Source organism: Vulpes vulpes, chromosome 8, assembly GCF_048418805.1.
Source record: "Vulpes vulpes isolate BD-2025 chromosome 8, VulVul3, whole genome shotgun sequence".
Taxonomy (NCBI): Eukaryota; Metazoa; Chordata; class Mammalia; order Carnivora; family Canidae; genus Vulpes; species Vulpes vulpes.
The window spans coordinates 105,387,976-105,410,001 of NC_132787.1; the positions used below are offsets into that span (position 1 = coordinate 105,387,976).

Consider the following 22,026-nt stretch of genomic DNA (forward strand, 5'->3'; position numbering starts at 1 on the left):
GTGTGCGCCTGCGCGGAGTCTCGGAGGCGGGGCTCGGCGGGCGGGGCCGGGGGCGCCGGAAAAGCTGGCGCTGGATTAGAACTGGAGTGGCTGCCCCGGCGTCGGTTCCCGGGGCGGTGGGGGTCTGACCTGGGTCGCAGGCGGCCCCAGGGGCGGGCCGGCGGCTGCGAGGTGAGAGCCGGGCCGTGGCCGAACCCGGGCTGAGCCTGGCCGGGAGCGCGGGAGCTGGGGCGGCGTTGGCGGGAAGGCCCGCGGTGGGGCGGATGGGTGGGGCGGCGGGGGCCGCGGGGTCCCGTCCTCCCGGGGTCGGGGACCCGGGCCCCGAGGCGGCGCGGGGCGGGCGGCGGGGCCGAGGAGCGCGCCGGGGCCTGTGGGAGGATGCGGTGCCCCCCTCCCCGCCCCGGTGCCCGACCCCAGCTCGGGCTGGGACTGCGGCGCCCGTGACGGCAGGTGTCGGGGTGGATCGGTCCCGTCTGCCGCGGGGCGGCTTCGCGAGTGGGCTCTGCTTTCTGGGGCGGAGAGGAGCAGCGCCCCTCCGCGCCGGCCCCCGCGGGGGTGTCCGCCCTGCCGCCCCTCCCCCACCGCGCCGGGCGGGGGGCGCCCGTGTCGGGTCCCTGCCCGTGCGCACCTGCACCTGCACCTGCACCTGGCAGGCGCCGCTCAGCCGCGCGACAGGCGCGGGAGGCCCGGTGCGGCCTGGGGAGAGCGTGGGCCCGGCTGTCTCGGGTTCCGACCTCGGCCCCACCCGTGATTAGCCCCGCGGCCTCAGCCGAGTCCCTTCGAGTTGTGGCTTCTTGCTTTGAAAGGGGCTGTAAGACTGCAGCCTTACTGGTCTCTAGCGCGGGTTGCAGGCACACACAGCAGCACCCTGCACTGGACGGCGCACGGCAGGTGTTCAGGACAGGAGGGTTCTTGGATGTCATCTTCCCAGAAGGTTCTTTGGTTCATTAAGCATGCCCTCTGCCAGCCCGTGCCAGGCATTGGGTGCACCGAGATGCAGGACCTAGCCCTGTCTTTGAGGAGCTCGCGGGGAGGTGGTTCTAGGTAGGCGGATGCTGCCATCAAGGTGTATGCTCAGGCTGCGGAGCATGGGCCCTTAGCCCAACCTGGAGAGGTCCAGCCCAGGCTTTCTGGTAAAGAAGCAGCCTGGACTGAGTCTTGAGAGGTGAGTAAAGTTAGCTGAATGAATAAAAGGTGGAAGGGCATTCCACGCAGACAGCATGGCAGGAGCAGAGTAGAGCCCATGCTGAGAACCTTGGAGAGGCCTCGTGTTCCTTACGGATTACTGTGTGAAGCTGGATGTGGAAGATGAGACTACAGAGGTAGATAGGAGCCCCCTGACATGCAGGACCTTGCAGGCCCTGGCCGAAAGCTTAGATTTCAGTCTCTCACTTTGACGAGCCAGTGAAAGATTTTAAGGACGTTAATGGCATCAAATTTGAGTTTTAAAGAAATCATCCTAGCTGGGGCTTGGTAGTAGATTTAAAGTGGCGAGGAGTCCTGTTGGGACAGACATGAATTCCTTATAGGCAGGCCCAACTTTGTGTATCTGTGCATTGTTATGGGCTGAGGATCCACTGCTTTCATCAGCTGATGAAAAAGCATTTACATACAGCAAAAGTCTAGCAATGGCATGGGCCTGTGAGAGGTATGGATGAGAGAACTCTTCTGGTGGCATATTCAGCAGATATTAGTATTTTCTTGGATGTGGGGCCTGGAGGACATGTCAGTTGAGGATTTCCTGGTTTCTACCAGAAAAAATACAATTTACTGAAAGGCAGACATGAGGGGTGGAGCAGATATGGAAAGGAAGATGAAGGGTTTGTTTCAGGCATTTTTGCATTTGTCAAGTTTGGAACATACAAGTGACAATCGGTATCTTTGACCTCATTTTAGTGCATGAATAATTTAGAGACAAGAATGATTTCCTTAAGAGCATGCATCAATATAGCAGCAGAGAGGTGCCCGGGTGGCTCAGACAGTTAAGCATCTGCCCTCAGCCCAGATCATGATTCCAGGGTCCTGGGATGGAGCCCCACATCCAGCTCCCTGCTCAGCAAGGAGCCTGCTTCTCCCTCTCCCTCTGCGTGCCGCTACCCCTGCTTGTGCTCTCTCTGTCAAATAAATAAATAAAATATTTAAAAAAAGCAGATATCAGAGATTTTAATAAATGCCTTTCCCTCCCCAGCTCCTAGATTGATGATAGAAAGTCTTAAGGAGTTGCAAAGGCATGATAGTACCAATGGGGTGATATTCAAAGCATTCTAGTGTTCCAGGGATTTTTTTAAAAAAAGATTTTGTTTATTTATTCATGAGAGATAGAGAGATAAGCAGAGGGAGAATCAGGCTTCCTGGAGGGAGCCTGATATGGGACTTGATCCCAGGACCCTGGGGGTCATGCCCTGAGCCAAAGGCAGATGCTCAGCCACCAAGCTCCCCAGGTGCATGACCCATATTCCAGGGATTTGAAGGGATGCTTCAGGATTTCACGAGCAACGGATTCAAATTTTATTTTAAAATTGTATTTAAAATTGTTATATATGTGTGTGTGTATATATATATATATATATCAAAATGTGTCTATATATATGTGTGTGTGTATATATATGTGCATACTTAAGATATAATGTTATTAAATAAGCTACACACCAATATTTTGACCCATCAGAGATTGCAGTTTGTGTAGACCTGGGAATAAGGCTCTCTTGCCATCTTGTTCTGATTGAAAAGCATCTCGTGAAGGCTCGGTGGTCCATGGCAGCAAATGATCCCCAGTATAGCCTGCTAATTCGTCTCCCTCTTTTTACTTGTATCCTCTGCAGCTAGTTCTCTACCCGCAGCCAGTCATCTTTCTAAAACAAGTCTTATCCTATCACTTAACTACTTTTTAACGTCCCCTCAAGTCTTTTTGTTAAACCCAAAATAAACCGCAGCCTTTTGTTGTGGTTTGCAAGGTGTCCCATGGATCTTTCTCCTTGTCTGTCCCTGTCCCTCCTTCCTGCTCCCATGAAAGCCACATTGGCCCCTTGCTGTTCCCTGCAGCAGGCATGTGCCCTCAGGACCTTTGCACTTGCCCTAGTCTCTGCCAGAAAGCTTTTCCTCCATATTTCCATGGCTGCCTGCTCTTCCTTCTTCAGGTCTCCTTATTGTTCACTTCCTCAGAGCATCTTTTTCTGTCTAAAATGCTCACCCTTCCTTCCATCAGTTGCAAATGTTGAACCTGCTTATTCTGAACTTGCTTTTTTCCCCCTCATATCAGTTGTTTCTAACAACGCTTTTGTATTTGGTTTTCTTGTTGGTCTTTCTTGTTCCTCTGAAAACGGCTCTGTGAGATCAGGTCAGGGGCTTTATCTGTCTCATTCACTGATGTATCTCCAGCACCTAGAAGGTGCTCACTGGGTACTCAAGAATGAGTGAACAAATCATATTTTCTTGCTCTTCCACAAATTAAGCAAAAACATAAAAATAGATTCTATGAAAAAGCTTGGGCTTGGGAGTTAGTCTTGGGCAAATGGCCTAAGGCCAGACCATAGTGAGTGGTTTGAGAGTGGGGTCTCCAGTTAGAGCGGGAGAAACTTCTTATGAGAGTGGGACATTCAGTGACCGCCCCATGATTTACCCATTCTTCTTCCTTCATCAGGTACCTTGTTTTTCTGAAAAGAACTGACCGTGTCAGAATGAGAGGAAGCTCTCTGTGCACACTGCCATCTGTGGGGCCTTTGAAGACAATAAAGTAGTATTTGTTCTACGTAAGTACATTGCCTTGCTCCCTCTGTAGGATCCAATCTTTGGTAAAAATTTGCTAGGCTATCTTATTCATAACGCCTCCTGAAAGACGGGTCACAGTCCCCTCATCTATAAATGCAGATTATAATCTCCCTTCTATAAGTCCCCAGCATAATATGCAGCACAGGCTAGAAACCTTCTGGAGCAAATGAATGTGTCCCCAGATTGTTGTGATGATAAAAGTGACACGATGTATTTGGAAGCATTTGAACTATGATATGTTCTGCAGGTTAGTCAATATTTCTTCAAGTATAATAGATGTGCTCCTATGAAACAGGCAAGGATAAATTTTGTTTCCAGGGCATCAATTATTACTTAAAAAAAGATACATGTCATACTGACTGGAGGTCACCTCCTTCCCTGGCTTTACGGGAGAGCTGGCACCTGGGCATGTTTTTAGGTCAACTTATACTTCAGGATAGCTCAAGATGTTGAGAAAAATCCAGTTCTGAGAGGTATCTCTGTGTCTTCTGTTCCAAGCCCTCCTAGTCACAGAATGTCAACTTGAGATGGCAACAGAATCTCAGTATCTCAGTTGGTAAATTAACATGCCACCTGTTTTACTAATGTCTTGAATTGATTCAAGAGAAGCAAGGCACTTGAGTATTCTGAGAAGTAGATGACGTGTGTCTGTTACTCCCGAGAACCATGCCTTTCACACCCCTGGGTATGACAAGAAGGGTTCAGTCTTTTTGGATCATTGGGTTAGATTTTTCAGCTTTATTTTTTATTTTTATTTTTTTAAAGATTTTTTTATTTCTTTATTCATGAGAGATGGAGAGAGAGAGAGGCAGAGACACAGGCAGAGGGAGAAGCAGGCTCCATGCAGGGAGCCTGATGCAGGACTCAATCCCAGGACTCCAGGACCACGCCCTGGGCCGAAGGCAGACGCTAAACCGCTGAGCCACCAGGCATCCCAGATTTTTCAGCTTTAAAGAGAAAGAAGGAATGAAACAATAGTATCCAAAGGAAAATATTTCTGCTTCCTTTAGAAGGAATATACCATGAAGCGGGAAGAAATGGATGATTTTTATTCCTGTTATGCATAAAATGATTTAAAGTTGTTTTTCTTGCTGTAACTAACCACCATTTGTTCTTCTAGGGCAGCTCCTTTGGATCAAGCTATGGTGAAAAATGTTTCGGAAAGGCAAAAAACGACACAGTAGTAGCAGTTCCCAAAGTAGTGAAATCAGTACTAAGAGCAAGGTAGGGGGATGGAAATAGGAGCAGAGCCATAAAGCAGCGAGCGTTTTGTTTCTCTTGACTGATTCTGCATAAAGAATACTAAGCATGGCAGCCCTGTTGATAATTCTTCAGACTAGGTGTGTGACACTCATTTTTTGTACTAGAGACACATTCTGTGCCTGATTTAATTTTATTTTGTTCTGGAAATTTTCTGAGATTCCTCATGAACCTAGATGGGCCAGGACATATGAATGGTCTCACTGAAACACTGATTTTTAAAATTTTTGACGTGATCAGAATTCCAGGCCATTCAGGGCATGGAGCTCTTGAATTCTTGAATTGGGTTTGCGGTGTGTCCTCATGACTGTAATTCTCTTAATAGTGAGTTGGGAGGCAGATGCCATGTTTAGGACTCTAGAAAAACGGAGCACACGACTACAAAGGGTCAGCAGCGTCCTACATCCTCATCCCTGGACCCAGTCGGTGGTTCTCACAGTTTTACTCCTACATTTTCCACCCTGTGAGCTCCCTGTTTTAAAAGACGAGTGTGTGCAATGCCAGGACGTGGTGAGGCAGGGGAGGAGCCGATGGCACAGCACAGAGGGGGTGCCTCCCTCCTGCTGGGAGATGCACCCCCCTGGCCTGTGGCCACCAGACTGAGTCACACACATTGGTCAGTGAAGACACACATGACTGTCATGTTTCACTGAGCTGGGACGCTCCCCGCCAGGAGCACAGAAATTTGACATTTTAGGAATCCTGCCTCAGAGTGGGGGAAACTGAGTTTTCCCTAAGGTTTTTGAGCTGAAGCCCGTCAGGAACCTCCCTGCTATTAGCTTTGGGGCCCTTGCATGAAGACCTCAGCCTGGGAAACTGGTCAGGCCCACCTCTGGTCTTCTAGATCAGAGAACAGATAAAGGGAGACCTGAGGACTTCTGCTGGCGGAGTAGATTTTCTGAGTCCTAAGGCAACTTGCTGATGGCTTGAGATGCTAGCTCCAAGCCCTGGGTTCTCCGAGGTGGCAGGTGGGGCTGGAGTTGTGCAGAAGGGGCCACCTGTGAGTGAGGGCCTTACCCCGGGGGTGCTGTGACTGCCAAGTCATGACCGTTAGGTTTTAGGTTGACGTAAGCTTTGTTTGTCGTCTATTCTGAATGTGGGAAAAACAGACAGTGTCCCCTTCCTGTTCTCCTGGTTCAGAGAGAGGCTCACTGGGCACTGGTGGTGTCCAGTGTGGGGAGCAGTATGGAGCACAGAAGCTCAGTATGTTACGCTCTTCGGGGCTTGTGCTCATCCCATACGTCAGTCTCAGTTTGTAACAACATCTCAATTCCAGCTCCCTTCCCCTCGCCCGTTGGATATGTACAGAATTTCCAGGGTTCGGTACCGCACAGAGCATCATGGGGAACGTCTCTGTGCATACAGCGCTCTTCTCATTTCGCATCATACTCTAAGAAGTACAGGTTACAGAAAAAGGAAAAAACATATTTAAAACCTGTGCCATTTTCGTATTCCCCTTGATTCACTTCTTGAACATTGAAAAAATCTGAGTCCGTTGCACTTTTAAAGTCTGATTTTGATTTGAGGTGCAAAGACTAATGTTTTGAATTAGAGGCATTCACCGAAGGTCATTTCTGAAGAAAGGAAGCATATCCGGAGAGTACAATTCTGGAGAACATACTACGCTAACGTGTATGGTTCTTCGTGTTTTGCTTAACAATTTTGTTGGTTTTCCTTTGCAAGTCACACCGCTGACCGTGCCCTGGTCTGCCAGTGGGCCTGAGTGTGACCGTGTGGGCCGGGTGCTGGTTGGCCTCCACAGAGGCGTGGGGAGGGAGGGCCGGAGGCCTGGGGCAGAGGTTGGGGCCATTTCCTTGGTGTTCCCCTTGGGGAAACCACTTCATGCCGCTCGTTTTACTGTATAGAACCATACTCCCTGCCTGCTTTCTGCAAGGTTCAGGGGGAGTCACGTGAAAGCGAGGTGCTGATTTTCACATACAACCAAAATACCGGGCGGCTTACAGGGAGGCAGGGGTAGTAGCCTTGGTTTACCCTGGGACTGTCCACACCGCATTTACCTGACGTCGTGTTCAGGGGAGGGCAGCTGGGATTTCCTCTTTTTTGGAGTTTGCCATAGAATTCGACTTTAGAAAAACCTGTCCTGGCCTAGTATCTGCCAGAGCCATTTCTCTGCTCTTGTACGTGTTGACTCCACTCTCATAAATAAATGGTTTGAGTGTTTGCTAGAGAACTTGAGAGAAGACAGTGCTAATTCTGTTTACATTTTTGTTGGTTATTTCTCAGTCTGTAGATTCCAGCCTTGGGGGGCTTTCGCGATCCAGCACTGTGGCCAGCCTCGATACGGATTCTACCAAGAGCTCAGGTACAGAGAAGGGTTGGACTTTGGTTAAGGCTGTTAGCTGGTGTTCACATAGCTTGACCAGAGCAGCGCAATAAATTCTCTTGTACCAGGGGGTCTTCGCTGTGTCGGGCAAGAGCTTCGGAAGGGCTCCGGGTCTGGTGGGACGTGGGTTGGTGTGAAGCGGTTGGTGAAAGCCGCCGCCTTGGTGGTTTGCTAGCGCCCGTGGGCAGCCTGCTCTGAACGACTCTCGAGCGAGACTGCGTGGAAAACATCATGGTAACAATTGAGATGTTTCTGAACAGCTTCTTAGGATGTGCGGTGGTGAGTGTGAAGTATGTTGGCACTACGTTGTTCGTGGGGTGTAGGAGGAGCTTCTTGCCAAGTGAAGGGGTGGAGCTGCGGGCCCAGAGATCCCCCAGCTAGCAGACCTCAGAAGCACCTGGTGATTGTGGGTAGCATCCGTCACAGGCCCTCGGAAACGTTCACGAAGCCACCGGAAATTCGTAGCTCCTCAGAAATCAAAAAGTGGCTTCTGACCCAGGGCAATAAACAGCTGGTGTCTAACTAGAAATATAAAAACATACTCATTTTCCTGTGTGCAGTCTTTCCACTTGTCCCTTTGGGACCACAGACTAGTCAGTCTGTGAAAAGTGAGGATGAGGGAGGAGGGGGATGAAGAGAATCCCCACATGATGTACGAGAGAATATAGTAGCTAAGGTCTATTATTTTTGCTTCCAGATGCCTTAAAAATATTAAAAATGTGGGCATCTTTCTTTACATAAGCATAACCCAAAAGTAACCACCTACTACATTCCCTCAATGTGGCAGATACTGTAATGCGCTCTGGCAGCGGGGCCCTGGCCCAGTTCTCCAGCCCCTTGCCCTCTGCCGTGTAACCCAACATCTGTTCATGTTAAAGGACTTCCTGTCAGGCATCATTCCATCTGCATGAAAAAAAAAAGGATTTTTTTTTTTTTTTTTTTTTGACTGGTAGACGTAGACCAGGTTTGCTGACTCAGGAAAACAAGTGAATAATGAACATGGTTCATTAGGAAAGAGGGAGGGAGAAAGAGGGAGGGAGAAGAAACCAAAAAAAGCTTTAATATCTTAATATATTGTAAAGGTACCCGATCATTATCTAGTCAAAATTCTATTTTTTTTCCTGTGTCTTAATTTATTCTTATTGAGATTTTTATACATTTAGTATATTGCGAGTCACTGAGGAAGAGGTTAAATTCCAAGTTCTTTCCTGTTCCTTCAAGTAATCTTGCATTAAAATGTTTTAATTTTCATGAAAGTTAAGTTCTATTGATACAGCCTGTTTTTTATTTGCAAAGGAATTGAGGACATGTTGTAACGCAGATATTTCTTTTGAAGTCTTACCCTTATGACTTCTCTTTCACATTTAGGACAAAGCAACAACAATTCAGAGACCTGCGCGGAATTTCGAATAAAATATGTTGGTGCCATTGAGAAACTGAAATTCTCTGAAGGAAAAAGTCTTGAAGGGCCTCTAGACCTGATAAATTATATTGATGTTGCACAGGTAAAAAAAAAAAAAAAAAATTAAAATGTTCTGGAGAATAAGTTCGTGGCTCTAGGGAAAGATGTTCCACTGTTAAAATATTGACTGAGCACTGTGATCATAGGTGGTTCGAGGTGCCTAGAGACTGAGTCCCAGAGAGAACAGAGTTCTTCTCTTCAAAAATAGCACTTTTCACTTTTTTTGGGAGCTAACTTCCTTGTTCAAATGAGGAGCTGAGTGCAGGGATGGGTTATACACCATAGGTATTTTTTTTTGTTTTTTTGTTTTTGTTTTTATTTTTTTTTAATATATTGGGAGCCTTACTGAATTTCCATTGAACTAGTCACCGCTCTTTAAAGAATCTGCCTCAGAGTGGTGTTGACCTGTCGATTCCCTCACACCCTGTTAGCAACAAGCATTAAGGTGAGGTGAGCTTCATAAACATATCCCAGTCAAGAAGATTAAAAAGAAAATAACCGTGAAGGAAAACTAAGAATGAAAACAGAGACAAAGCAAAGATCTGTACCCTCGCCAGTGTGGAAGTGCATAAGCCATAAGATGGGAAATTGCTTCCTGAGTTCTAGAAAATGAGATTGCAGGTCTTTGTGTTTATTAGCAAAGGGATATTACCACCCTGGAAAGATTCCTTTATCAGTTCCTAGAGCGCTGGTTACTCTTCAGGCTGTTTGGTCTGGTAAATCATGGAGAACAGGATCACTAAATACAATGCTCCCTGCCCTCACAAAAGCAAAGGAAATCTGTCCTGAGGGGAATCAGCCAATCGCATGTGCGTTCCACAGAGACCACTTGGGAGTCTGGACTTAGACGGTATCCCAGTTGGTTTGGCACCAATCATTCCAGACAGTGTGCAAGCAACACCTCACCTAAGTGTTGCACTGAAAGATTGCTAATGTTTCCCCCCCGAAGTGCACTAGGATTGTTTTCATCCCGTCCGGGACTGCTCAGTTTCTCAGGTCACCATAGACTGTGGGCTTGTCAAAATTCCCTTCTGGCTAAGAGCGTTAGTATTGTTGCATCTTTGGATTCTTGGAATGCTTGAACCCTACCTACTGGGAGAAATCCCGGTAGTCATTTGAGGACCCCCGAATCAAGGCATGCAGGCATAGCTTCTTTACCAGAATTTCTGTAACGTAGGCAGATGTTTCCAGGCTAACATTTACAGGATGGAACATCTACTGATGGCCCTCTCTATCTTACGTACTGTGCATTAGACTAGGCAGGCCGTATTCTGACTTTGGGGAAAAAAGTGGGCAATCTGCTAAGGAAACCTTCACATATCATTTGCTCACGGCCCCGGGATGTGGGGCAACCAGACATACCTGGCATCTGGGTAAGATGTAAAATGGCTGCAAACAGTATTCCCCGCTGCTCCGCTTCCTGATGGTTTCCTGTGCTGACATCAGCATAAGCTCTGAGCACTTTAAAACCTAAATACCTTTCTTTTTCTTTTTTAAGATTCATTCATTCATTCATTCATTCATAGAGACACAGAAAGAGAGAGAGGCAGAGACACAGGCAGAGGGAGAAGCAGGCTCCATGAAGGGAGCCCAACGTGGGACTCGATCCCTGGTCTCGGGGTGGGGGGCGGTTCTCCGGGATCATGCCCTAGACTGAAGGTGACGCTAAACTGCTGAGCCACCCAGGCTGCCCTTTTTTTTTTTTTTTCTTATGTAGATATTTAAACCTCACTGGGAATTGTGTGAGGCAGTTTGTAGTTAGGGCTAACATTGAGACAAATGGAAGTGAATTTTGCTTAGGTCTGTGGACCTGAAAACAAAACAAAACCCTAGTGACAATTTCTCTTCTGCCCCTTTGAAGAACAGTTTTTGCCAGGCTGTCGAGTACCCCACATTCTTGAAAGGGTTTGGGTTTGGAATGGCCAGATACTAAACTGGACTAATCAGACTTAAGGAATGATGTAATTTTTAACGGAGCTCATGTAATTTATTTTTGCTTCTAAAAAAAATTTTTTTTTTAATTTTTGCTTTAAAGCAAGACGGAAAGCTGCCTTTCGTTCCCCTGGAGGAAGAATTTATTATGGGAGTTTCCAAGTATGGTATAAAAGTATCAACATCGGATCAGTATGTAAGTAATAGAATTTGTTAGGGAAAAAGTGGGTTTCAGGTACTTGGGAGTCAGCCTGCTGAGAGCCCACTTGTTCTGTTTGTCTGCAGAACTGTTGGTTGGTAAACATTCCTGGCAGCTGGTCTTAAAAAAATGACCGATTTCTTGGGGTGAATGAATAGAGGCCTCCGTTTGCTTCTGTATTGTGGGGCCCTGGCCAGCACCCCTGCTGCTGGCCCCTAGTGTGGTTTCAGTGTAGGACCCCATGCCAGTGCAGAGCAGCTGTCAGCTTGGAAACTGGGCACAGAGAGCAGGATCGTGAACTTGGATCTTTCTCCTGTCTTTGTGGAATTTTAAGTGGGAAGGGCTAACCCTGAAGGATAACTGCCCCATAACTGAGCATTTTAGAATTTCCCTTTGGGGGAAAGACCTATCCAACTATTTTCAGTCAGCTCCATAGATCGGCTCTGATGAAAGCCTCACATAGTAGCTCCTGCACAGAAAATGTCAACATGTTAAAACAGTCACGGTCTTTCTTTCTCCCGACTTGGGCAGGATGTCTTACATCGGCATGCTCTGTACTTAATCATCCGGATGGTGTGTTACGACGATGGTCTGGGGGCAGGAAAGAGCTTGTTGGCGCTGAAGACCACAGACGCAAGCAACGAGGAATACAGCCTCTGGGTTTATCAGTGCAACAGCCTGGTGAGGTTTAAAGTTGTTTGCTTTTTGGTCTCACTCATCAGGCGAGGTGGTAAAAGCAGAGGAGACTTCCGGTCTAGAAGAGGTGCTGTCCACTAGCATCTGATGCCTGGCAGAGTGTGGGTGACCGTCAGGCCCTGGGTCAGCCAGTGGTTCGGACCTGCCGCAGGCCGTCACCTATTTGGCCAGGGTTGGGCCTCACCTGGGCCATGATCTCCAGGTCAGGGCAGACACAGAGCAGGTGAGGAGACGTGGTACAGCCCCTCCTGCTCTGTACGTGTTATCTCACTGACTTGTCACACTCCTTCCCAAGGGCTGAGTTCCTACAGGTTACCACGCACCTGCTTCTCCAAAGGTGCGCTGGAAGGGGCCCAAGGGAGGTGATGTGTCCTGGGCTTCCCAAAGCTGTTGGTGTGTAGGTTTTTAAATTTTTTACTTTTTTAATATTTTATTTACTTACTCATGGGAGACACAGAGGCAGAGACACAGAGGGAGAAGCAGGCTCCCTGTGGGGAACCTGAAACGGGATTTGATCCCAGGACTCTGGGATCACGACCTGAGCCCAAGGCAGATGCTCAATCACTGAGCTACACAGGTGCCCCAGATTTTATTTTTTTTGTGGGGTGGCAAAGTGTATTGAGCGCTTGTGAAGTTTGGGGAGTAATAGTACGAGCTCTGCAAGAGGCCTCAAGGAGACCAGAGAGGGTTGCCCGGGTGCAGGGTCAGGAGAGGTGTTAGGAGGGTCAGAGTCATACCCGTTTGGTCACATTAATTCAGGAAGAGAGCGATGAAGTCTCTTACTGTGTTTTCTACTTCACATAGGAACAAGCACAAGCCATCTGCAAAGTTTTATCCACTGCTTTTGACTCTGTATTAACATCTGAGAAACCCTGAATCCTGCCCTCCAGTGAAAGCTGGCTCCATGCGGACGGGCAGTGGCTTCCGGTCTGGAGTGCTGAACTGTTGTGGAAATAGAAAGTGATCCCTTGCTCTAGGTTTTCTGAAGAGATGCAATGTAGAAAGTATTGATCATTTGCTTTTCTATTAAAATGTGTCTTATTACAGTTAACTCTCAATGAGGTTGTCTACTTTCTGGGACTAAAAAAGAAACCTTATCTGTTACTTTTATTTCTCTTGTTTTTAAAGTTTTATTAGAGTGAGCGAGTGAGGGGGGCAGGGAGAGGGAGAAACAGACTCCCTGCTGTGCAGGGAGCCCCATGTGGGATTCCATCCTAGGACCCCGGGATCACAGCCTGAGCTGAAGGCAGATGCTTCACTGACTGAGCCACTCAGGTACCCATCTATCACTTTTTTTTTTTAAGATTTTATTTGACAGAGAGCAAGTGAGTGAGCATGCAGATGCACACAAGCAGGGGGAGTGGCAGGCAGAGGGAGGAGAAGCAGGCTCCCCGCTGAGCAGAGAGCCTCATATAGGACTTGATCCCAGGACCCTGACCTGAGCTGAATGCAAATGCCCAACCGACTGAGCCACCCAGACGCCCCTCATCTGTCACTTTTAAACACAACTGAGCTCAACACCTAAGTGTCACAGACGTGCACGCAGTGAGTAGGCAAACACAGAAGACTTTCTGAGGAGGTTGCACACCATCTATTGTGCGGCGCATGGCCCCACTGGCTGGGAGCTTGGGCTGCTGGTTTGGAACAGCAACGCTGCCAACTTAGGTCACAAAAAGCAAAACTTTGTGCAGCCCGGGTGGCTCAATGGTTTAGCGCTGCCTTCTGCCCAGGGTGTGATCCTGGAGACCTGGGATTGAGTCCCACGTCAGGTTCCCTGCATGGGGCCTGCTTCTCCCTCTGCCTGTGTCTCTGCCTCTCTCTCTGTCTCTCATGAATAAATAAATAAAATCTTCAAAACAAAACAAAACAAAAAGCAAAACTTTAAAAGTGTATCGTTAGGGTGGCATGCTAGTAAGCCAAAGTATTTACCTGAGTTCAGGGAGGAAAGATCACCGTGCATATGAATAGCATAGAAAGAATCTCCTGTGCAGTAGGCCAGTGGGTTTCTCTAAAGGACCACTTTAATATGCAGTGCTTATGGATTAAAAACATTAGAAATAACACTATGTCCATTTAAAAGTATTTTATTTTTTTTCCAGTCTCAAATGACTAGTTAACAGGAAGAATCAACTTATTGAACATGCTCTAGTTATAAATCACTGCATTAAAGACAACGAAAATAAGAATTGATTTAGGTTATACAATATATACAGTTGCGCTGCAACTAGATCGAAGTAATCAAGTGAATGAATCGAGTATCATACATCTCAGATAGCATTCCAAGCTGCATATTATTCTCTCCACCCCGTAGCAGATCACACAGGACCTAGGAGTCTGTGCACATGTTGGAGTCCTCATCCCTAGAAGTCAGATCTGATGGAAGATGGCATGCACAATGCCAGAATCCTGCAGCTAAGTTCAAGAAAAGTAAACTTTAAATATAAATAGATATCTACAATGTTTTCCTTCCTCTCGGTTGGTTTTTAATTTGCAAAGAGCAAATTACTAGGAAAGGATGTTAGCAGGGAAGTTAATATAATTTCTCCTCTGGCAAGAGTAATATTATTTACTGCACAATAGCACCACCAAATTGTCAACTGGAAAAAATATTTCCTAGATATTTATGTACCAGTGAACCTGATAGATTAGTTTGGGACTGGTGTTTAAATGTTGGTGAGGATCAACTTTAATTCCTTAGATAGCTGGCACCAAGTAGTCAAAAGGCTGATTATAAGACACAGATGCAAGAGGACTGTGTTAAAATATACATAAGAAGTGCACTGTGCAAAATATATCTGTTTACTTTCTTAAATCTAGAGAGAATTAACTAAAAGAAGGGTTCAAACAACGGAAATGAACAATTAGTGAAAATAGATGTAGTGCTTAAAAAAAAAAAAAAACCCAAAACTTTAATTACAGATCTAACACATTTTTACCCGGAACTTTGGAGGGCAAAAAGCCATTGCCACACAACATCGTAAAACATTCCAGTTTGTTCTGTTTTCCTTTATAATAGCAACACAAAGTACAATGCAATAAAAAAAAAAAAAAAACTGCCTAATAAAGACGGGCTGCTCCAATCAAATGTACCATTGTCACCATGCGATGAAAACATCGCTGCCTCGCTTTCCAAGCCCAGACCTAAGCTTATTTCTTCACTTCTGGTAAAAATCCAAGTGGGCCTTATAGGCCTATTTATTCTCAAAGAGTGCCAAAATGTCCAATATTCCTATTATGAATCTTATGCTCACAATTACTAAAGAGAGGTATGACAGTCAAGTTCATTAAACTAATGAATTCTGATTTATCACACACAACCTAACCCCCCACCCCCAGTAGCTTCAGTTTAAGAATAACGTGATGGACTTTGGTCATGAAACTGGGATGTGTGTTCGGGAGTATCTTATTACCTGGGACCTACAGATTTCGGATATGCTCTTGATTACAAACAAACGGACAGATTCGATCTCAAGACAGTATAACTACCATTCCTGTTGGTATAGCATATAAATACAAGACACTAAATTGAGTACACATTCCCGGGAGCCGGGAAGGGAAGGCAGTGGTACACCCAATAGGAAACAGCAAGTGTGTGTGAACGTGCTAGCTGGGCGACGGAGGAGGGTCGAGAAGGCGAATTCCAAAACACCTAAAGCATACCAACTAGTTTAAAGAACTGTTTTGCAATCCATCATCCTTAGTTTTTAACCAAATTCAGGAAATGCAGGTTTCTAGAATGTGGAGCTGAATTAGCTATTACCATATGCCGTAATATAAACCATGGGTAGTTTTGCTAGGTAGGGTTGTTCACAACAGGCTACACGCACATGCAGGATACAATGAGAGTTGCAACCTCACAAATTAGGGCTGGAAGGTACAAAGCTAAGGTGTAAATTTCCAAGTTGCTTTAACTAAACCTTGGGTGGATTCCAAAGGAAATCATTAAATGTATGTTTAAAAAAGAAAGTCTTTAAGGTGAACTGATAGCATTTTTTTTCTAGAAAGTCTGGGGCTGGGCTATTTCTAAAGCAAGTTTACTGACTTCCTAAGACAATTGCGCTAGTGGTCACCGACTCTAGAATCGGGCCGAGGAAAGGCTGGAAGATGTCTTTCTAGTACTCAAACACTTAGGTTTAGCTAAATCTGCAGAATGACGATCTTGATTAGTTAAAATAACTTTTCAGTTCACCTTTTAGGAAATTCAGTTTTTCCTAATAAAAAGTATGGCAGTTATTTCATGAAAACCACAAATTATAAAAACAATTCATTTACACATACAAGTTGCCTTTGAGCTTGTAAAAACAGAAGAGCGGCGTTAGAGAAAGTGGCCTACCGCACGATACATTTCATGAAACTGGTCATCTGGCAAGAGTTTTGGTACCAATAACAAAACAGGAACATAACTGTTAAAAGAAGTATTTTTGTTCAGTAGCAATTCAGTCAGCAATAAAGTGCACAAATGATACGGGAAATGCTCCTTTGCGACTGGGATCTCCATCGATGTGGCCAATCTGAAAATAATCAAAGTTTATAGGTGGTTATAGAAATTCCAAAAGCAACTTTGAAGGACATTATAGCATTTGGGAAAAAAAATTTTTTCAGAGGAATTTGAGAAAGAATTACTTGGGTAAGACATCTAAACTGTTTTCTTTCCCTTTTTTCCTTCATGCCCATTTCAAATACAGTTGACCCTTGAATGCATGAGGGTTAGAAGTGCCATCCCCGACCCCCTGCAGTTGAAAATCTGCCTACGCAGAGCTTCTGACTCCCCAAAATCTTAACCACAAATAGCCCACTGTTGACCAGAAGCCCTACAGATAACAGAAACAGTAAGTGAACACATATTTTGTATGCTACCTGTATTGTGTGTACTGTGTTCTTCCAGTAAAGTAAGAAAAAATGTGAAGAAAATTATAAGGAAGACAGGGATCCCTGGGTGGCTCCACGGTTTAGTATCTGCCTTTGGCCCAGGGCGTGATCCTGGGGTCCTGGGATCAAGTCCCACATCGGGCTCCCTGTGTCTCTGCCTCTCTGTCTCTCTCATGAATAAATAAATAAAATCTTAAAAAAAATTAAAAAAAAAGAATCATAAGGAAGAAGAAATACATTTAAGCACTATACTGCACATATCAAAAAATAGTTCTGTGTGAGTGGACCCACGTGGCTCACATCCACATCATTTAGGGGTCAGCTGTGATGCGTGTCAACTGTGAGGAAGCGCTAGGCTAGTGGGTCAGGCATCTGCCTGGACGTGCACGCATCAGGGTCCTGGCTTCCCAGGGTGTTGGGGGGGTGGTGGTCAGGACAGTCATCTGGTTACTGCCCCCCACTTGCCTTAGAAACCGAGTGTCAGATGTTGTTGCACAGTCACTGAAAGTGGCAAACATGTGAGTTGGCTCTACTTAAATGTAGTCAAGCATTTATGGAAGGTTTCAACAGATTCACTGATTTGGAGTCTGGGTAAATTATACACGGAGTATGATCTCAACCATGTAAATTATGTAGGTAAGTGAAAGTTTAAAAGAAAAATCACTGTAACATAATTGCTAAGATTTAGGAGAACTGCTGAGATGTTGGGCAGCATTTACTTTCTTCGCTATACCTTTCTCGATTTCCACAGTTCTGGAAACAAACAGGTATTTTCCAGATGGCCAAGCCCACTGGCAGGCTGGAGCCCCACCCTAAGCCGGGTTGTACACAAGTGTGGAAGCCAGGCCTGCTTCAGCTCTTGTGGCCACTCAGGGGAAGAAGTTCGGGTCCTCACACTGTGGACGTGAGCGCCTCATGCCAAGGCCCACCATCCTCATTTTTAGCAGTAGCCTCTCACTGGGGGCCTTCTGTACCATCTCCCCTGTGGGGCTGAGGGGACTAAGGCTTAGTGACATAAGCAACCTGCCCAACATCACCAAGTCTAAGAACTGAGTCTGGATTCTTAGGGTCATCAAGTGAAACACCACATTCATGCCATTCCAGCTCCCACCTGGATGTTTCAGGGACTTCACCCTCTGGGTCAGCTTTCTGTGTGCCTCCCTCCACCAACCGGCAGTGTGTGGAAGGACAGAACCACCTCTAAGCTCAAAAGCTCACTCCAGACCCTGAGTGCATTCTGAAAACTGCAGCCCACGTTGTCTGCCCACCCCCGTGTGGGAGAATCCCACTCTGCAGGGAGAAATCAAGCCCACACAAAAATGAGTATACATGGAAGGGACGGCTGAGGGGCAGCACGGCCAGTGGTCCTGAGGCTGCACGGACAGGGCTCTCAGGCCAGGTGGGCAAGGATTCACCTCCGCCCCTCCCAGGCACATCCCAGGCCCAGGCCCCCGACTCACCCACCACTCTTGGTCCTCCTCTCCATCCACGATAATCACATCCCCCTCAGAGAATGTCAGCTCGTCTGGGTTGTCAGCCACACAGTTATAGAGAGCTTTGACCCGCTTGGGCTTTAACTTGGTCTGTATTAGAGAAGAAGGGTCAGAGGTGAGCATTGCTGGGGCACATCAGCTCCTGGGGCAGAGAATGGGGCCACTTTGTTTCCAGCTGGTCCTGGGGTCCTGAACACAGGCCCCGGAGCCCACAGGCAGGTGTAAAGATGGGTAGATCAGTGTAGCTCAGCGGTTGGGGGACTTCTAGGAGGCCCAGAGAAAAGTGCAGAGAGCGAGGAGTAAGGCTGCCCGGTGCCTAGGGTGCATGTGCCGAGGGGCCGAGCCCACCAGCTGGAGAGCTCTGTGGCTATGTCCTGCCCAGATCCAGGAAGAAGCCTCCCTTCCGCCCGCCAGGGGAAGAGGGAAAGACCTGTTTCCTAGGGGAGTCTCCTGATCACTGCTGGCCAGAGCCAGGGGGCAGGAAAGGAGGGGCTCTTCCACTTACTGTCTGTGACTTCCTGGGCATGGGGGCTGGGGGCTGCAGGACTCCAGTGTTGGACAGAGGACCCAGAACTTCCGTTCCAGAGAGATCTGCTGCTTTAGGATTAAAATGAATCAACTTCACAATATGCCCTCAGTCATAAGCCATGAGTTACACACAATTAATATAAATGCCACAGCATCATGTCCAAAAGGCAGGTTTCCAGAGATTTTCTGATCTATTGAGGGGAAAGTCCCTCAAAGGCCCAAGAACCTGTGACTTCGTGCAGCCTCTGTAAAGTGTGCAAGGCATGTGAGTGTCATGGAGTGGGTAAGATAATGCCAGCCCCTCTACAGATTTCTAGGTCCCTGCCCCCTCAGAGGGCGACAGCGAATGCAGGACACAGTACAGAGCAGGCCAGGAGCAGGAGCGGCAGAGGCTCTGGAAGGTGGGGTGGCAGCTGGGTCTGGTACAGGGCTGAACATGGCTGGAAACGGCTCCTGCTCTGCCCCCATGGAACAAGCAGCGGTAAACCCTAGGTCCAAAGGAAATAATTACCAGGTCCTCTCGGCTGGCCTTTGTTGATCAGCGGGGTTGACTTGTCAGCCCTACAAGAAGAGGAAAGTAGATTTACTGATGCCTGACGCCCCAAAGACACGTATCTACCTGCACCTCACTCCCCTTTACAAAGGAACCATCTGTGCTCAGACCAATGGTGAAGAAAACATAACACTGATCTTATGTATATTTTCCAGAAATTAAAATCACATGACAAGCAAAGGCCCCAGCACCCAATGGGTCCTACCATTTGCCTTCCATCAATGCCAAGACAGGAGTCATCACATTGACCCCCTCTGCCTTTAGTTGACAGGCCCACAGGAAAGGCCTGATCCTCCAAGATGCCAGGCAGCAAACCTTTCTTCTAAAGGGCCAGGCACTAAATATTTCAGGCTTTGTGGGTTATAAAATCTGTCGGGGTCACTCTACGCTGACGTCATGGCACGAGAGCAGCCATAGATAAAGCATAAACAAGTGAGTGGAGGCTATGTTCCCAAATGCTCTATTCACAGGCACTGGAACCCAAATTTTACATAATTTTCATGTGTCATGACATAGACTTTTTTTTCCCAACCATTTAAAATTATGAAAACCATCTCAGCTTGTGGGCCAGACAGAAACAGGCTGACCAGGCTGCAGGAGTAGTTGGTGGACTCCTGCTCTAGGAGGACACATTTTGTAAAAACCCTGATTTCTACCCAGGATGAGAGTAGGGTGGGGGCTTCCTTTGCAAGGAGGCCACACCAGGGTATTCTTTTGAAACACAACTCCACCAGGCGGTGAGGACGCACAGGAACTAGGAGAAGCGCAGGCTCTGGCCTCTTAGGGCAGCGGAGAGAGCGTCCTCCCTGCTGCTGAACTTGGGGCCAGTGAGATGGCATGTGTACTGCATAGACCAGGAAGGCAAGGCCATATGCGTTCCATTTTAGGAAGAGCTCTTACAAAGCAGCATGAAAAACGTTCTGAGAGTCTTCTGGTTAAAAAAGGCAGACTGGGGCAGCCCAGGTGGCTCAAGAGGTTTAGCATCTCCTTCAGCCCAGGGTGTGATCCTGGAGACCTGGGATCGAGTCCCGTGCCAGGCTCCCTGCATGGAACCTGCTTCTCCCTCTGCCTGTGTCTCTGCCTCTCTCTCTCTGTGTCTCTCATGAATAAATAAATAAAAATTTTTTTTAAAAAGGCAGACTGAAATCCATTTAATTCCACTCTCTCTGAAGGAGAAAGATGGGAAAAAAAACTCAAAGAGAACCTGAAGAGGAAACGCGATGGAAGCGGCCACTGGAAGGACGAATCCTAACCATGCTGGCTCACTGGCGGAGGAGGATCCCTTGTGCAGTGAAGGCAGCCCTGAAGGACCCCCACCTGTGCTCTGAGCCCCTTGGAGTGGGGGTAAGGCAGGGCAATAAACACAGAGATTGGCCCAAAACCTGCTCAAGGAGCTACTGAATCCCTGGATTCCCAGCCCAACCCTGAGAAGCTAAGCAACTACCCTCCCTCAACCCACTGAAGACTAGAAGTTTCTATTACTGGAGAGGATAGAATAAAGGGTGTCTGGATGGGGGGGGCACACCACTGTGGTTTTGGGGAGCATCTTTTAAAAAGGGAGGGGGACTAAGAGCACCTGGGTGGCTCAGCTGGTGAAGCCTCCAACTCTTATTTTCAGCTCAAGTCATGATCTTAGGGTTGTGGGATTGAGCCCTGTGTTGGGCTCAGAACCTGCTTGAGATTCTCTCTCCCTCTGCCCCTCCTCTCCACCTCTCGAAAAATAAAGTGGGAGAACTAAATGAAGGCTTAACTTTATTTTTTAAAGATTTTATTTATTTATTAAAGAGAGAGCATGAGTGAGGAGGAGGGGCAGAAGGAGAGGCAGGGTCCTCTCTGAGCAGGGAGCCTGATGTGGGGCTTGATCCCAGGACCCTGAGATCATGACCTGAGCCAAAGGTAGAAGCTTCACCAACAGCAACCCAGGCACCCCCTTAACTTTATTTCTATATTCAACTCCTAGAAAACCTGCTCCCTTCAGGCAAGAGATGAAGACTGTTCTCTACAGAACCTGAGTTGCTCAAGAAAAAAGGCCCCAATTCAGGGTTCCCCAGTGAGACTCCCCAGGGAGATGCTCCATGGCCAAGCCCACACAGGCAGCTCTGCCAATGAGGGTACCATGCGTGATCAGTTTTAATGCCTCAGCTGAAGTGGCAGCTATTGGGCAGGGAGCACCAGATTTACAGGAAAAAGCCTCTAATGTAACAGAAGTGAATACAAAGATAATGGACACGGAAGAAACAAATTATTCTGAAAAGCAAAAGCTAACATAAAAACACCACCCCAAATCCATCACTCATAATCTGAGATGAGAGAAAATGATTCCATGAAACAAACAGGATACTGTTACCTTGAAAATTATGTGGTAACTGAAATGAAAAGCTCAGTAAAGGAACTGGAATATACAGTGAAGAAAATCTCCCAGAAGGCAGATTTGAAAAGCAAGTAAACAAGCAAGGAAGCAATGCAGAATGGAAGCTAGAAGGTGGCGGAGAGCCGCCTCTCGGCTGAGCAGAGCTGCACTTCCAGCCCCGGCCTCCAGATGGAGCCCCGGGACTGGCTCTGGTCAAGGCCCTCCCACTCCCCCCCCCCCCCCACCCCGCTGCTCCCTCAGGAAGGAACCCTGGGTTTGGGGGGAACAGAGAAAGTGGTGTCAGAAGTAGAAGGAGGGTCCAGTCTCCCACTCGCCCCTAGAGGCTGCTGTACAAGCAAGAATGTGGGCACCCAACTTCGTGTAAGTCAGCTGCCTATGTTAAACCACGGAGATGGATTCAGGGGGAAGCTCTGAGGGCTGTCCTCTTACTGGAATAAAAAGAGAAAAGACAAGACCTGTATGAGAAAGGCCAAGGGAGTCTTCATCTGAATAACACAAATTATATTAAAAGAACAGAAAAAACAGAAATTAAAAAAAAAAAAATCAACGAA

General features: G+C 47.1%; 2 protein-coding genes across 4 annotated transcripts in view; one reads left to right on the forward strand and one right to left on the reverse strand.

Annotated features, from left to right (window-relative positions):
• The first annotated feature begins 9 nt into the window (after positions 1-9).
• Positions 10-12,719, forward strand: ITGB1BP1 (integrin subunit beta 1 binding protein 1). Of its 2 annotated transcripts, none has more exons than XM_026009135.2 (8): positions 10-171; positions 3,641-3,749; positions 4,889-4,992; positions 7,273-7,351; positions 8,741-8,877; positions 10,870-10,962; positions 11,497-11,646; positions 12,466-12,719. In XM_026009135.2, the coding sequence occupies exons 3-8, from the start codon at positions 4,921-4,923 to the stop codon at positions 12,535-12,537; spliced, it is 603 nt and encodes a 200-aa protein (XP_025864920.1). In that variant the 5' UTR covers positions 10-171; positions 3,641-3,749; positions 4,889-4,920; the 3' UTR covers positions 12,538-12,719. The 2 variants fall into 2 exon arrangements, with proteins under 2 accessions (XP_025864920.1, XP_025864921.1); XM_026009136.2 differs by lacking the exon at positions 10-171 and adding an exon at positions 835-1,165.
• Positions 12,720-13,729: 1,010 nt separating this feature from the next.
• Positions 13,730-22,026, reverse strand: part of ASAP2 (ArfGAP with SH3 domain, ankyrin repeat and PH domain 2) — a 173,036-nt gene continuing 164,739 nt past the window's right edge. For both annotated transcript variants that reach the window (XM_072767748.1, XM_072767747.1), the window contains 4 exons: positions 19,063-19,112; positions 18,529-18,620; positions 17,991-18,113; positions 13,730-16,172 (listed from right to left, as the gene is read on the reverse strand). In XM_072767748.1, coding sequence (XP_072623849.1) covers positions 16,098-16,172; positions 17,991-18,113; positions 18,529-18,620; positions 19,063-19,112 — 340 coding nt within the window. In that variant the 3' untranslated portion in view covers positions 13,730-16,097. The remainder of the gene's footprint in view (positions 16,173-17,990; positions 18,114-18,528; positions 18,621-19,062; positions 19,113-22,026) is intronic.

What these genes read in the sequence shown, in the direction of transcription:
- ITGB1BP1 (XM_026009135.2), top strand. Translation starts at nt 4,921, where the DNA reads ATGTTTCGGAAAGGCAAAAAACGACACAGTAGTAGCAGTTCCCAAAGT. An exon ending in AAATCAGTACTAAGAGCAAG is followed by an intron (nt 4,993 to 7,272) that starts GTAGGGGGATGG and finishes GTTATTTCTCAG; the next exon opens with TCTGTAGATTCCAGCCTTGG. An exon ending in TTTATCAGTGCAACAGCCTG is followed by an intron (nt 11,647 to 12,465) that starts GTGAGGTTTAAA and finishes TACTTCACATAG; the next exon opens with GAACAAGCACAAGCCATCTG.